A 14,970-nucleotide genomic window follows, 5' to 3' on the forward strand; every position below is an offset into this window, starting at 1 on the left:
TTAGAAGAGTCAACTAGCAAATATTTTAATAAGAATTTACAGAGAACCAGTAGGAAGATATTGTTTCCAATTTACAATTTAAGGATGCAAAATGAAATTCATGCTAAAGCAACTCCTCATTTGCTGTAATAATTTGAGGCTGGGTCCTGATTTCTAGCAGTTTCTACAACTTAGACATTAAAAACGTTGTGAACAGCCAAAACCAATTTTCAGGTAAGCAAAAGCACCTCTTTTCATGCAAGAAATTGATGTTATATAAATGACTGAAATATTTATCTGGTTATCTGATTTGGGGGCATCAAGGCAGAACTGGGACTTGAAAGTCAATCAATATGCAAGAATAAACAAACCAAAGTGCTTTATTGAAACAAAAATTGTAGAATGGAGAAATGAATTAGAAATAAACAAGCTTGAAAGCTGAGTATTGGGAGGAGGGGGAGGGTTGTTGTTGTGTAAAAAAATAATCCTATAGTTACGTGCTTGTGACAAGAACAAGTTAGTACAGAGCAATGGTAGAAGGCTGTTTTCTGCATCCAGTAAGAGAAGTAACAGGCTTAAACTGAATCAAAAATGATTCAAACAGATGATTGAGTGCAGTTTTTAACAGTGGGCATACAGACATAATGCAGTAAATGGCTGCTGGATGAAGTCGTCATCCTTAATGATTTTAAAACCAGCTTGGAACAGGTGACAAATGTCCCATCCTCTCATCTCTAAATCCATTTGAGAAAGAGTTAAGTATCACTAATTGTTCTTAAACTGGTTTTATAAAAAAAAGGGAAAAAAATAAGAGAGGGGAGTGAATACTCATAACAATTCACTCAAATGACCCCTGCTCAAGCAGCAGCTGAAATGGCTGTGAAAAGCCAAGGAAAGGTTTTCAAATGTTCTATCAGAGAGGACTCTGCTGTACTTGGATTGATCTCCCACAGCCCTTTCCCATTATTTTAACAAGTGCTGCACTTCAGATGCTAGCCAGAGCACACCTGAAACTAGTTTCATGCCTGTGCATAAATAAACAAGGGCCTAATCATTTCACAGCTGTATGGCACAGCACTAAAGACAGCTCAGCCACAGTGAGGGCAGTGCTAGGGCTGGGTGGTCCCACATCCTGCACTTGCTGGCACAGCTGGGATTTCTACCCACGGCAAGTGAGCAACCACACAGTCTTTGCTTACACAAACACACTCCACCTTTCCTTTCCCTTCAGCTCCTCTCAAGAAAAATAGGGCAAAACCTACTGGGTTAATGGTGTGTGGTTTGTGCTCCTCTTGATTTATTGTACAGCTCCAATATATTTTATTCAAATACTGGCAGAGGTGCAATTACCAGATTTCCTCATAGGAAATGTTATGAGACACTAACTTATTGCAGAGTTCTCCAGAACAAATTATTTAAAAACATTTCCATGAAAGTCAGCATTGCCTCCTTTTCACAGAGTACAAGCAGAATGTACAAAGCATCTTTAAACTAGGGCTCTGGTCTTTTTGTACATTAAAGCTGACTTTTCAGGACACTTCAGCACTCTGTGCAGTACTTCCCATGGATCACAGGGCTTCTGGACCACCAGCTTCATATCTTGTCATAACATGGCAGTCTACCATAACACTTCCTTTCTATTTCTAAATTATAGAAGTTGTCTTTTAAAATGAGTTGTCTCTTCTTTTCCATCCCTTCCTGCCATGCTGTTCTCATGGTCAAAAAACCGCCACCTTCTTCCAACTTCCAGGCTGAAATGATTCATTGCTGATATACAAAAGTCTGTTCTCATGCCAGTATTGTTCATAGCCTGATTACCTCTCTCCCACACTTCTGTTCACACTGCTGTGCACTGCAGTCCTCTTTCAACCTTGACTTTGAGACTAAATAAACCACACAGCTTGGTCCTCTCCAAGAAGTTATTTCACTTGACATTTCTCTGTATCATGTATTAAAAATATTAATTCATCCCATTGGGGCTCGGGTGCCTATGACAAAGAACGTGTTAATGCCACCATACATTTGCCCTTTTCACAACTAGCTCACTCAGGGGTTCGGAGTCACCCCTTGAGCCACCAATGTCCCCTGACCAGGCACACATGAACACGGACTGCTACAGCAGTTCTGCAAAGCCAGCTCCAGCATACCAAAGGTGTCACTCAGCTTCTGCTTGATACGGACTTGGCCTCTTCAGAAAATCTAACTTATTTGTCTAACATCTCACAGACACTGTGGCACCAGGGACTGAGTCCAGCTCCTCTGAGAGCGTTTAAACACGTCAGCCATGAGATGCTGCCTCCATCCTTTTCATCTCCTTCAGTCTCCTACCAGATTCCTGCACACTTTCTAACCTCTGGCACAGACCAGGAGGTGCTCATGGTGCCAGATGTGTTGCATGATCCATTCCTGCCCCAGGTGTGTCCAACCTTGAGTGTTGATCAAGTGCTGCAGTGGAGAAAAAACAACCACTTGTGATACATGACTGATAAGAAGCATGAAAGGGGAGGCAGCAGACACTGAGTCTGACTCCTTCAGTGCTTGACTTTGCAGCACAGACACTGAACGCCTCTGTAACAGTGTGCATAGACAAGAGGTTTCCTGGCATTTTTGGAAAAGCTCATACTGAAAACAATAGATGTCAGTTATATGCACATGAGTCACTGCTAGAACTGGGACTTTTAAATCCAGTGCACAAATATCTGTCACTCGAACCAAGGACACGGACAAGGACCTCCTCGAGACTCCTCTGTTCTGATGGCTCGTGGTAATGCCCACTGCAGAAGTGACTGCAAAGGCACTCCCAAATGGAGCTCAGGCAAAGGCAGCTGGGTGACACAGCTCTCACATCCTCCCTTGTACTCACAAACTGAGCCAGACAGTAGCAGAAGGTGGGCAAAGACTTTATTTTTACAAATTTGAGCTTTAAAACTTCAGTTTTGCAGGAGAGCACTTCTTCCCATGCATCCCACCCCAATGCTGCTAGGAGAGTAGGGGAGCAGTTAACAAATTCCTTATGCAGAGGGAATGAGAGGAGTCTGGTTTGCAGGAGAAATGTGTTTATATGGTCTGAGAAAAGTATAGGGGAAGGCAAGTCACCATTACCCTGTGGACCAGCTCTCCACCCAGGGGCTGGTCCACTGCCAGTTGTCCGCACAGCCACTTGAACAGAGCCATGGCTAGAGCTGATGTTGAACCATTCCCAGTTTCCCCCTGCAAATCAGACTCAGACTCACCCTGTTCTCCATATCCTCCCCCTTCCCCTCCACCCCAAGCTTTCCTCCTCTATCTCCTTCAAACAATAGACTTGGGGCAATTCCCAGTTCTTGACCCCTGCTTCTCCTAGCTTGCTCTCTCCATCTTCCTTCCTTCCTTCACACATACTCCTAGCCAACTTTTCCAGTTAAAGCAGTCACAACTTCCTGCCTCTCCTCATCAAATCCCAGTCCCTCATTCCTCTCACACCCAAGTCCTTTGCCCAACAAATCCCACTATCCTCAACTAAAAGTGAATTCCTTTCCCCATTCCCTCATGTTTACTCCATCTGTCATCAATGTCTTCTCCCTCTCACCTATAGTCCTTTCCATTACTAAGCATTGGAAAGCTGAACACTGGATTTGGGGGTCTTCCTCAGGAACAACTGCAACAGGGAAAGAGGGGATAGGGAAGAAGGCATCAGTGAGAACCAGGAATGGCAGACTCCTCCCTGCTCAGCCCAGTGATGCAGCCCCTGCCATAGTTACATGGTTTTGATTCCCACTGTGTATCTTGTACCACACTGAGTTTTCTATGGGAAAGAAAGAGGTTTGCACAGTCTCACTGGAGATAAAACCAATGCAGCTTTTATTTGGTGTAAAATAAAGATACACACACATACCAAAACCACTTTTACTGAACACGTGCTATCCATTTTATACAAACATTAATATATTTGGCCAAATCAGAATAGAAAGCAGAGGTAAAAAAAACCCACAGGGAACATCCTCTACACAGAGGTCATTTCCCCTACCCAAACTGGAGTTCCTATCCCGAAAGTCACTGAAGTGACAAATGATTTCAAAGAAATATCTTTGAGAATATTTGAACACAGGCAAAAGACCACCACATTCTAAGATCAAAAGAATATGCACTGTTTTGACTGAAATTCCCTCAAGAGACGTAAACCTTATGCCCATGATGAAAAGCTTCAGCCTATGTACAGTTGAAGTTTGGCAAAACTGGACATTTAGAAACGGGCAAAAAGTTTGGAAAAACTTTCTTTTTTTTTAATCCAGGGAAAGACTGGATTCCCACTTAACAGCAACAAGAAATGGCACTGCAGATGCCCTAAGTTAGCAGCAGAATTTAACATCTCAGTGCTGGAAGCAAGAATTTCACAGTACTCAATATCTAGAATGCAAGTTCTAAAATGTTAATCAGCTTCCAGCCTGTTGTTCAGAGCTGAGACTGCCAGATATGTGTCTCACCAACAAACAACAGGCCCCTTCATCACTGAAACCCACCACCTCAATGTGTCTAGATCTCGCATTCATCTCTTTAAACCACAGCCAAGAGAAGGACAGCCTGGACCTGGCCCATCACTCACACACACACACTGCCAGTGGGGTGCTGAAAACTGCTAATGCAAGGTTTGACAAATCATATTTCTCCCATGTCATTCTTCATGGTCGTAGGAGTCATGTCAAGTTAAATAGGAAAGACAAAACAACATCTAAGGTAGTGCCAGTGCTGCATGGATTGCATGGTGACTCTGAGAAATGACATGCACCATCAGAGAGTACCAGTGACAGCTTTCTGTGTTCAAGAAAGGAACAGAACATGCTGTCGGGCTTGCTGGCTCACAGAGTTTCAGTTGTTTAATTCTGTTACCATAACAAACCCAGAAACTCTGCAGTTTTTTTTATCATTGAGCTTTACTGAAAGTGGTGATACTGAGAACTTAATGCAGAAACTCAGGACTTTTCTTGATGCCCAGACTGATGGGGGGAGGGGGCTAAAATGACTCATGCAATACTTAAGTTGTGAAATAAGTAACTCTACAACCATTCTAACACTTCTGTTAGATACTGCAACTGATACTAAGCTATTTCTATTGTACCTGCAGTATGCAAGTACGTACCGTGGATATCTACAAGGACTCCATCAGTAATATCCTAAGGAGTAAAAATAAGGCAGGGGCTAAGTATTTCTTGGCCCTGGATTTTGATCATTTCCCACAAGTATGTCACTACAGTTTGCCTCCCTGAAAGAAACCATTTAAATACAGATATGATGTTGTAGAAGACCAATTAACAATTACGGCATGGAAATATCCCAGCCTTTTATGAATAACTACAGTACTCAAGCTTCTACCTCCCTTAAGTCGGACGTGTGACAACAGAAATGTCCTGTGAGCATCTGTCAGTTTTATACCCATTTCCCACTACGACTTTTTAATAAATTAAACTTGTTAATTCATTGTATGTAATGTAGCACAAGTAGGTACTTTTCACCAATCTCAGTCTGAAATACTAAAACTCTACGGATCAGCCCTGCACTCTAAGCCTTCCAAGTTCAGGTTGGCTGTAAGAATGTGTTTACTGTTTCCCTTGCTTACCATGCCATGCCCTGCTCTAAAACAGCAGTTACAGTTCAATTTTCTACATCAGCCAGTAGAAAAGTGACTTCACTTCAAAATGCCCAAGCCATAAATGTCCAGCTGCTCTCAAAATGCAGTCTAACTATGAGTGGCCTGCTTACAGCAAGTTCTGGTTGCTTCCAAAGATCTCTGCCACTGAAACTCCATGCTGGTTATCCTAATCAGGCCTGTTTCTGTCTTTTCAGGTAAATACCAACAGCAACATTTGACAGTACATTTGCTTTTTCTTTAAGGCCTGAGTTTCAAGACCAAATACATGCTGTAAGCACCCTGAATGATGCTGTCCAATGCCACCAAAACACCCTGAAGAGAAAAATGGGATGCATTTGTTGGTGAGCCTTAGTTGTCCCCCTTGGGCAGGAGAATTTTGGAAAACCTTCTAGTGACTGAAGTGCACATGTCACACCATCAGTAATTAAGCAATGGCCATCCAGCCTTATATGCTCTTGCACATCCTGTTCTAAGATGTCACTCTGGGCTACTTGCTCCTTTCTCAGCTTTGGATATTCCCTATGCTTTTTTTAGAAGAGTTTTATAATGAACTCAGGTGCACTGAATACAAATCACAAATTGCACTTGCTATATTTTGTACACTTTGCCCAGTGGAGCCCTTTTCACACTATACAAAAATTAAAAAATTAAAATAATCACTTACGGGGAGCAATCAGGCTAGTGAACAACTTTTGTTGACAGAAATAATTATTGATACAGAAAATGCATCTATCGTAGAATATCCTGAGTTGGAAGAGACCCACAAGGATCATCAAAGTCCAACTCCTGGCCCTGCACAGGACAGCCCCAAGAATCACACAATGTGCCCAGAGCATTTTCCAAAAACTTCTTGAGCTCTATCAGGCTGGTGCCGTGACCACTTCCCTGAGGAGCTGTTCCAGTGCCCAACCACCCTCTGAGTGAAGAACCTTTTCCTAATATCCAACCTGAACCTCCCCGGACTTCAGGCCAGTCCCTTGGGTCCTGTCACTGGTCACCACAGAGAAGAGATCACTGCCTGTCCCTCCACTTCAGCTCATCAGGAAGCTGTAGACTGCAATTAGGTCTCCCCTCAGTCTCCTCCAGACTGAACAAACCAAGTGCCCTCAGATGCTCCTCACACAGCTTCCCCTCTAGGCCTTTCAGCACTTTGCAGCTCAAACATGGAAACAGCTTCAGAAAAGACTAAATAATTTCCGATAAGTGGACTTCCTCCCAGCTATAAGAATCAAGTTAAGCTAGATGTCAACACTTCTTTCCTCATCATGATGAACCATTTAAGTGAAACTACGTGTGGATTTTGAAAAACGTATGAAAGATATTTACCACCTGAAACAGCATGATGAGATTCCCTGTCAAGGTGAGGAGAATGCTTAACAGTTGCATCAGACAATTCTGTGACTGCAACTTGCTAAGAACAAATAAACAGGATATACTGGATTTTAATCTCCCATCTGATTTAAGAAAATAAGTACCGTATCATCTTTTGGTATGCACAAAAATCTTATTTTCTTTCCAAACCTGTCGGTACAAGCCAGGCTGGGTGTAGTCCCAGAAAAGCCTTCCAAAATAGGTTACCTGACATAGGTTATCAAGGCATTAGTACAGGTATTGTCTATCTCTACAAATACCATTATTAAATGCCACTGGAACACCCAGAGACAAATTTTGGTGTCACAGACACTGTGAGAGAACGCAGAAATATCCTTAGATAATACACAAGGTTGTTCCAGCACAAAATGAGACCCTGTAATTCTTACTTCAAGCAGAAGCCCAAGGATGCAAAACTGTATGAAGTGTGCTACTGGGAAATGAATAGATTTGTTCCAAAATATTTTTATGACTACATTTTCCTGTCAGATAATGAAAGAAACCTGCTTCTTGTGCCAACATACTCTCAGATGGGAAGATAAAGGGAAAAAAAAAAGAGCTAAAATAAATGAAGGTTCATCCTAACTTACTGACATGCTGTACAGCATAACACTCAGAGCACAAAAACGTACAGTGCAATTCAAACACCTCCTCCATGATAACATCTTTGAACTGCCTTTATTTTCAGCACTTTATATAAATACCACTTTCTTCCTGATCCTGGATTATCCTCAATTTGAAACTCATATTCTGGGTTTGTATTTGAGGACTGCATGTAAACATCCCTATAATCCTGTACACTCTTGTGGGGCCATTTAAAGACTACCAGACTGTAATGGATTCAAAAGCAGTCTCCATGAAGTTATGAAACTGCATCCCTAAATTACAACTGAACCTTCTATCCCCACATCAAGAAATTAAGAAACAAAGGTACTCGCAGATACATACACACCCTCTTCTCACATAAGTTGCAGGATATCTGCAGGAACATGTAATTTTAAAATCCAAAATAAAACTTCAGGGTTTTTTTTTGTTTGTTTCATTTGTTTGTTTGTTTTTTAAGAAAAGGTTTTATTTGGGAACTTCATTATTAATTTGTCTTAGCCTCTTAGGAAACATTTGCTTTTTTTCCAGGAGTTGCCAGCTGAGAGGATGTTATTGTTTGGAAGGGATGTGATCAGGAGGACCCTATGCACGGCACAGTGTGTCAAGCCCGGAAGCGAGGGAAGAAAAGTGATTCTCTCATTTGACAGAGAAAACAAAACAGAAATATCAAGCATTTGCCTTCCAGTTTCATTCATCCCTACATGTGTTCCAAAGAAATATATTAGTCACCTGTATCTTACATGAGTATCACCAAAGTGTATCAATACATGTACATTAAAAAAAATCCTACTTTCAAAACAATTACAGATTTCTTTAGAAAAGCAGATTTCTGCCATAAACATCTTCAAAACACATAAGCAGGTGAATGCTTACCCTCTCTGCACGACTGCTTACCCTGCTGCTCTGAACGATGGACACGGTTCCCCTTCCCTCAGCCCCCTCCCTACAGCACCAGCAACCAACACGGGCAGAGACCCTGCAGAGCAGGTTTGGAGCAGGAGAGCTGAGTCCTGCCCTGCAGCAGGCACTGTCCTGGCTGGTCACTGACCTCTGCAGAGACTTCACAGAAGCCTCCTGTGTTTCAGTAGCAGTAGGACAGAGGCCAGCATGCTTCAGACCTCCAGAAGGGCAATGCTCTCACAGGAGCACCTTCCAGGCCCTCTAGTTCCTTGCTGAGAGGCTTCACCTGGGGGATTTTAAAATTTTCATGCAGTTTGTTTGTAGCATACCTGTGCTTTGTACACAAATCATGGTTTCACGCTGAAAGGGCTCCAAGAGTGATGCCGTACTCGGAGGACACCTCTCACCAAACCCTTCTCGTAAATAAAACATCCCGCCTGCCCTCTCCACGCAGCCCAGAAGGAACACAGCCACACTGAAGCCGCAGCGGGCCGGGGGGCCTGGACCCTGCCGCGCTGCCTGTACCCGAGGCGAGGCGGGTGTCCCTCAGCCGGGGCTGCCCCCGAGGGAGCGCCCGGCCCACCAAGTGGGCGGCTACCATGCCAGCGGTGACCCCCGCGCTCAGCTCTGCCCGACGGCGCCCGCCCGTCCCTCCGTCCGTCCGTCCGTCCGTCCGTCTGCCCTCGGGCCCGTCCGGGACGCGGGGCTCGGGCTCTACCGGGCGTCGCCGGCGCTGAGGGGGTAGGCGAGAATGCTCATGGCCTCTCCGCACGCCGCCTCAACCTGCCGCACCTGCTGGCGGCTCAGGCGCTCCCGCCAGGCGTGAACGGCCTCCCGCGCGTCGCGGGCGGAGATGAGGAAGGGCCGGTCGGAGGAGTAGGCGGCGCCGCGGGTCATGTTGAGCACGAAGTTCTCCAGGGCGGGCGGCACCGTCAGCCCGGCGAACCGCAGCAGGCGGCGCAGCTCGGCGCGGGGCTCTCGCACCAGGTCCTCGTAGCGCAGCTGCGTGTAGCGGCGGCGGAGCCAGCCCGGGGCGCGCCGGGCCAGGAGGAGATCGCGGAGCCAAGCCTGGCAGATCACCTCCAGCGCGCCGCCGAGGAAGAACTCGGCGCGGTGCTGCGGCTGCGGCGCCCGCCCGCCGCCCAGCAGCCCGGGCGGCAGCAGGAGATGCTGCTGCTGGTGGCGGGCCGGGCCCCGCGGCTCGGCGCGGTGGCGGCTGCGCAGCACCTGGACGCTCTCCCGCAGCAGCGCCTGCCGCGCCTTCAGCCGGGAGTTGTGGACGGCGCGGGGGTCGCGGAAGAGCTGCACCACCCGCAGGTTGAGGCCGGGCTCCCGCAGCAGCGGCAGCAGCGCGCCCAGCTCCAGCAGCCGCACGTCCTTGATGACCACCACCGGGTACTTGCGGCACTCGGCCTCCAGCTCCCGCAGCGCCCGCGGCGGACACGTCTCCTCGCAGGCGGCGCCGTCGACGAGCCCGATCTCCCCGCGGGGCCGCGGGGCGGCGGGGCAGAGCGGCGGCGAGCAGATCACCTTGTTGGTCCGCCAGCCGAAGATGCTGGCCGTGGTGAGGTTGGCGGCGGCGGGCGGGGCGGGGGCCAGCGGGTCGCGGGGGCCGGACGGGGCGGCGTAGAGGCGCAGGACGGAGAAGTCGCATCGGAAGAGGGCGCGCAGCATGTCGCGGAGGGCTCCCTGTAGGCTCAGCGCGTCCCCCGGGTAGAGCGCCTGCCAAAGGTGCCACATGGGCTCGTACAGGTAGAAGACGTCGGGGTGCTGATTGAAGAGCTCCCCGAGGAAAGAGGAGCCCGTTCGCCAGGTAGCGTGCAGGTAGATGTGCCGCTTCCCCGTCGTCCCCGCGCTGCCGTTACCCGCCACCCCGGCCGTGCCCGCCTCATCCTCCTCCTCTTCCTCGTCCAGCGGCGGCCGCTGCTCCCAGCCCCACTCACTCAGCGCCTCCTCCAGGCTTGGGCAGCGCCGCAGCAGCGGCTCCTCGTCTGTTCGCCCGCGCCTGGCCCCGTAGTCCAGCGCGTAGGGCACCAGCAGGAGCAGCAGCAGCGTGTACAGCACCAGCACCGCTGCGAAGCGGCGATGTTCGCCTCGCCACCGTCGCCGGCCCTTCATCGCGGGGGCCGGCTCGGACCCCGGCTCCGCCGACCCTCTGTCTGCCGGAGGGTGGCTCTTTGCGGACAAGCAAAGTTAGCGGCGACGGCGGTGGGGATGTGGGCGGCGGGCGGTCCTCCCCGCCGGGGAGCACGCCCACGGGCACGCCGGCCCGGCTCCGAGCCGCTGGCCGCGCCGCCCGCCCGCTCTCGCCGCCGCCTCCTCCTTCTCCTCCTGCTCTTCCTCGCAGCGCGACGCGGAAGCGCCCGCACCTGCCTCCGCCGCCGCTTGAGCAGCCGCCGGCGGCGGGGCGCGGGCTGCTGCTGCTCCCGGTGCCGCTGCGCCGGGCTCCGGGCCGCCCCTCGCCCGGCCTCCCTCCCTCCCTTCCTCCCTCCCCCCGAGCAGGGCCGGAGGGGCGGGTTCGGTACGGCGGCACTCACCCCCGCCCGGGAAGGGGCGCAGCGAAGAGGAGGTGTGTTAGTCGGGACAGGTACCGAGCAGCCGAGGGTGTCCCGAGGAGGAGTGGTTGGTCCTGCTCTTCACCAGAGCTCCGGAGAAAGAACACGCAAGACGCTACAGTAAAGAGAAGAGGTGCAAATGTATTTTTAGGGTAAATGGCAGCTATTAAAATCTGCAGTGAGTTTCAGAAATGCTGCAGTTCGGCGCTGTAGAGAGCTGCGGGGTTTCTCAGCCACATTTTTGTCTACGTGTGTGTGCTGCTGCGATGCGGACATCTCGATAGTGACTCATTGTTCCAGTTCTTACACCTCTTGAGTTCCGTATCTGTCTGAGCGGGTCACCCTTTGCAGCTGGTAGGAAGAAATGGGCACCCACTGAGGGACATCTGTATCATGGATGTCTTCCTGATAGCTCTCTTTATTAACTACAGTAGGAGCATAAACTTACCAGTTCAAACTTAGACTTCTAGTTTTTTAGATGTCTAAGATTAGTTGAAATCTCCTTGGGGGTGGAAAGTCAACAAGATGTTGACTTCGGGTCTTTAAAGTAAAATGTACAGTCTCAAAATCTCCAGCCCAGCCCCTGCCTGACATTGGAAGATGCTCACATAAGGAGATGGACCATGATCCCATGTTCCTGGTTGAGGCATCCAGCTGTCAGGAAAGTGAGCTCCCTGTCCTGCTGATGGTGTAGTGGGAGCTGCTGACTGTCCTGACCTCTAGGCAATAGGTGGCATCCTCTGTAAAACACTACTAATATTTGAGTATGGTGTGCAGGGTGAAATTCAGAGAGGATAACACAATTCTTGCCCTTGGCGTGTGACACTTTGACTCCCAGAGGAGTCTGTGTGGTATATATGCACCTGTGGTTAGACACATGACACAGCCTTTGTCAATGACACCACATGCAACAGAGAGCAGAAACAACCCACTATTACATGGATTCTAAAAATGCTCCATCTGTAGTACAGATATATCGATACACACTCTGAAGATGCTGCACATATGATGTCTAGTTATTAAATAATAATCTAATTTTGAATTTGTCAGGCAAAGTACAAGGAGCAGAAATCAATGTGAGAGAGAAAAAGCATGCTTCTCTTCTGTCCAGGTGGTGAGCCAGTAGTCTGCTTGCTAATGCTTTACTTGCCCCGTGTTAATAAGTGTTAAAGACTGGGCTTCCTGCCCTTTATAGCGTGCTGAGTGAGTAGATGGTGCCAAACAAGATTTGTGAGCTCCTGAGCAGAAGAATGTCGAAATTATAGCATTGGAAAGGAAATTCTGCCTCAACACACATTTCACTGCTTGTATTTTTAAACGCCAAGATACATCAGTATCTCACACTCACCGATGTAAGTTTCACCTCTGACCCAGTAATACCAGGATTTCATCCAGACCCTTAAAAGGAGGATGGCAGAATAAAAACACACAAAATCAGGTTACAGTCTTACCAAAAAAACCCCTTCCCCATCCAAAACCCATGCATACTTAGTATTTTGAGACTCTCCAGAGTAGCTGACTTATGTGGCATCATGCAAAATAGTAATTTGGGTAGATTTACCAAGGTGGGATCCTGAGAAGTGCTGATGAGAATGGATAACTCTGAGATGCCAGGATTTTCCCTCTGTAAGGAGTTGGCAGTAGCATCAGCACCACTGATGGACAGGGAGCCATGCCACAAGACATGTTACTTTAAACTAATTTTGTACTGGTTTCTATGACATATACTTAGGTCTGAGTACTAAAATCAAGGTCTTAAACTTGCCTAACTGAAGTAAAGCTGTCTTGCAAAGAATGAAACATCTCACAGAGTAAGACAGACTGTCAGACAAATGTGAACCCATAGAAATAAAACTATGTACATCTTACGCTGATTTTTTTTTCAGACAATGGATCTACAAACTTCTGTGGCAACTGTTCTAGAAAAAATGAAAGATGCAAGTAACTTTACCACAGGCTACATATTTTAGTAAAGGTAAAACCATAGTTGTTAAAAGATTATCAAATCAAAAAAGAATGACTGTAAATGTTTTGTTCTGTACCTTCGTAACGGTTCCCCTACTGCAAGAGGATTAGGCTGTTTACTTTAGTTGTTTTGGGTTAGGGCTTTTTTGGCACAAGGAGATTTCAGCAAAGCCGGTATTCATTTTGCACCCAGCAGGTGCCTGAGCTAGACTTGTAATCGTTGAGCTCCAACCTTCCTGAAGGAAGTACCTACTTCACAAGAACTACCTAATTTGAGCATTGGGGAGAGGACTGCTGGTCTGAATAGAGTGGGAAGAGATCAGCTTTCTCTTTTCTTGATTTTCAGTTCTGTACTGTGTTCTCTCTTCAGCACAGATAAGGGGGATGATTTTCCCCGACTTAGGCGTTTTCTGTAAACCATAAAGATACACCACTTACTTATACAAATGATCTGCATCTCCTTCTGAGATCAGGACAGTTCTGTGCCCAAGGGAGACAGCCAGCTTCTTCTTCATTGATCTGTGAAGTAGTCTGGCCATTTGGCATCTAGCTCCTGCCATTTTTTTGGTGATAATTCTATGCCTAATATTATTTTGTAAAGAGAAGGGGAAAGAATATAGGTATAACATGTTCTGCATAGTTTAGTATTGCAGTATTTCCTTTCTAGTTTCCAAGCTTGCCACTGTAAGTACTGGCTGTTTTTAATATAACATAACATTGGCTTCCTGTGTATTATCTCTCTAACTTTTTTTTTTTTTTCTGTCTCCCACGGTGCTTCTACTGTCAAGAGAGACAGTAAATGCTGGAATGCAGCATTTCAGCCTCAATAATTTTTATCTTCTCAGCAGAGGCTTCAAAATAGAAATAGTTGCCTCTATATCTCGCAATCTTTCAGCTCTCGCATGCTCTTGTCATTTTCATAGAGTACTTTGTGACTAAAAATAGCTTGATTTGCTGATAAAATTAAATATGCTTTGCACAAGAAGCACCACCCTCAAACATCCTGACTGTTAATGAGCTCTCTGCTTGCACATGTTGTCACTCACAGGCTTCAGCCAAGAGGAAGTCCGTGGTTAGTAGCAGCTTAAAAACCTTCCAGGAGCCAAGAAGCTGGGACAAATGTCCTTATTTTTGAAGTTACTTTGTCGTCAGATGTTCCAACATGTGCAACACAACATGTTCCGCATATGGGACCAGACTTAGTAGCTCACATTTCAGAAAGGAAACATTGAGAATAAAGGGAGGGAGAAGCTGGTCCAGGTGAGATGGCTGATGCAGAAGGGACTTTTTGCAGTATAGTTTTCCCCCAAAGTGGAACAGAGATTGAGGACCTGTAAAAGGTCAAAAATGCCACAGAAATTCTGAGAGACTCAGTGGAAATTTAGAGGATCTGAAGAAAGTGTAAAGTAAGACAAAAGCAGAGTAGACTTCTAATCCAGGGCTGGCAAGCAGTAGGGTTGAAGCAGCTTCAGATGCAAAGCCACATTCAGAAGGTAGCAATTCAACTTTCTGCATGTACACCTGATGTCACTCTTGAGCACCTGCAAGGAAAACAAAAAAAATGATGCAGGAGAACTGTGGGGTTCTTAACTACCTTGTCTATGTACTCCTGATCATTACACTGGCACAAGTCCAAACCTCTGAGTTTCTCTGTGGGCTGATTTGAGAGAAGCCAGGTGTACAGTTATTGGTCACAGCCAGCACGGCTTCATGAGAGGAAAGTCCTGCTTATCAAAGCTGATTTCCTTTTATGACAAGGTAACCCACTCAGTTGATCAAGGGAAGCCAGCTGATGTAATCTTTTTTGGATTTCAGTAAAACTTTTGCTACTGTCTCTCACAGTATCCTTCTGGACAGAATGTCCAGCACACAGCTGGATAGACACATCATGGGATGGGTGAGCAACTGGCTCACGGGTCAGGCAGAAAGGGTTACAGTGAATGGGGTGACATGAGACTGGTGACCTGT

The 14,970-nt window shown here is 47.1% G+C and overlaps 1 protein-coding gene across 1 annotated transcript; it reads right to left on the reverse strand.

Moving 5' to 3' along the window:
• Window positions 1-3,796: 3,796 nt before the first annotated feature.
• On the reverse strand, window positions 3,797-10,948 carry CHST7 (carbohydrate sulfotransferase 7). The gene has a single exon (XM_048324685.1). It carries the CDS (start codon window positions 10,598-10,600, stop codon window positions 9,197-9,199), a length of 1,404 nt encoding a protein of 467 aa, XP_048180642.1. The 5' UTR covers window positions 10,601-10,948; the 3' UTR covers window positions 3,797-9,196.
• Between the last annotated feature and the right edge of the window lie 4,022 nt (window positions 10,949-14,970).

The sequence above is a fragment of the Corvus hawaiiensis genome, chromosome 2, assembly GCF_020740725.1.
Source record: "Corvus hawaiiensis isolate bCorHaw1 chromosome 2, bCorHaw1.pri.cur, whole genome shotgun sequence".
NCBI classification, from domain to species: domain Eukaryota; kingdom Metazoa; phylum Chordata; class Aves; order Passeriformes; family Corvidae; genus Corvus; species Corvus hawaiiensis.

What these genes read in the sequence shown, in the direction of transcription:
- CHST7 (XM_048324685.1), bottom strand. Translation starts at nt 10,600, where the DNA reads ATGAAGGGCCGGCGACGGTGGCGAGGCGAACATCGCCGCTTCGCAGCG.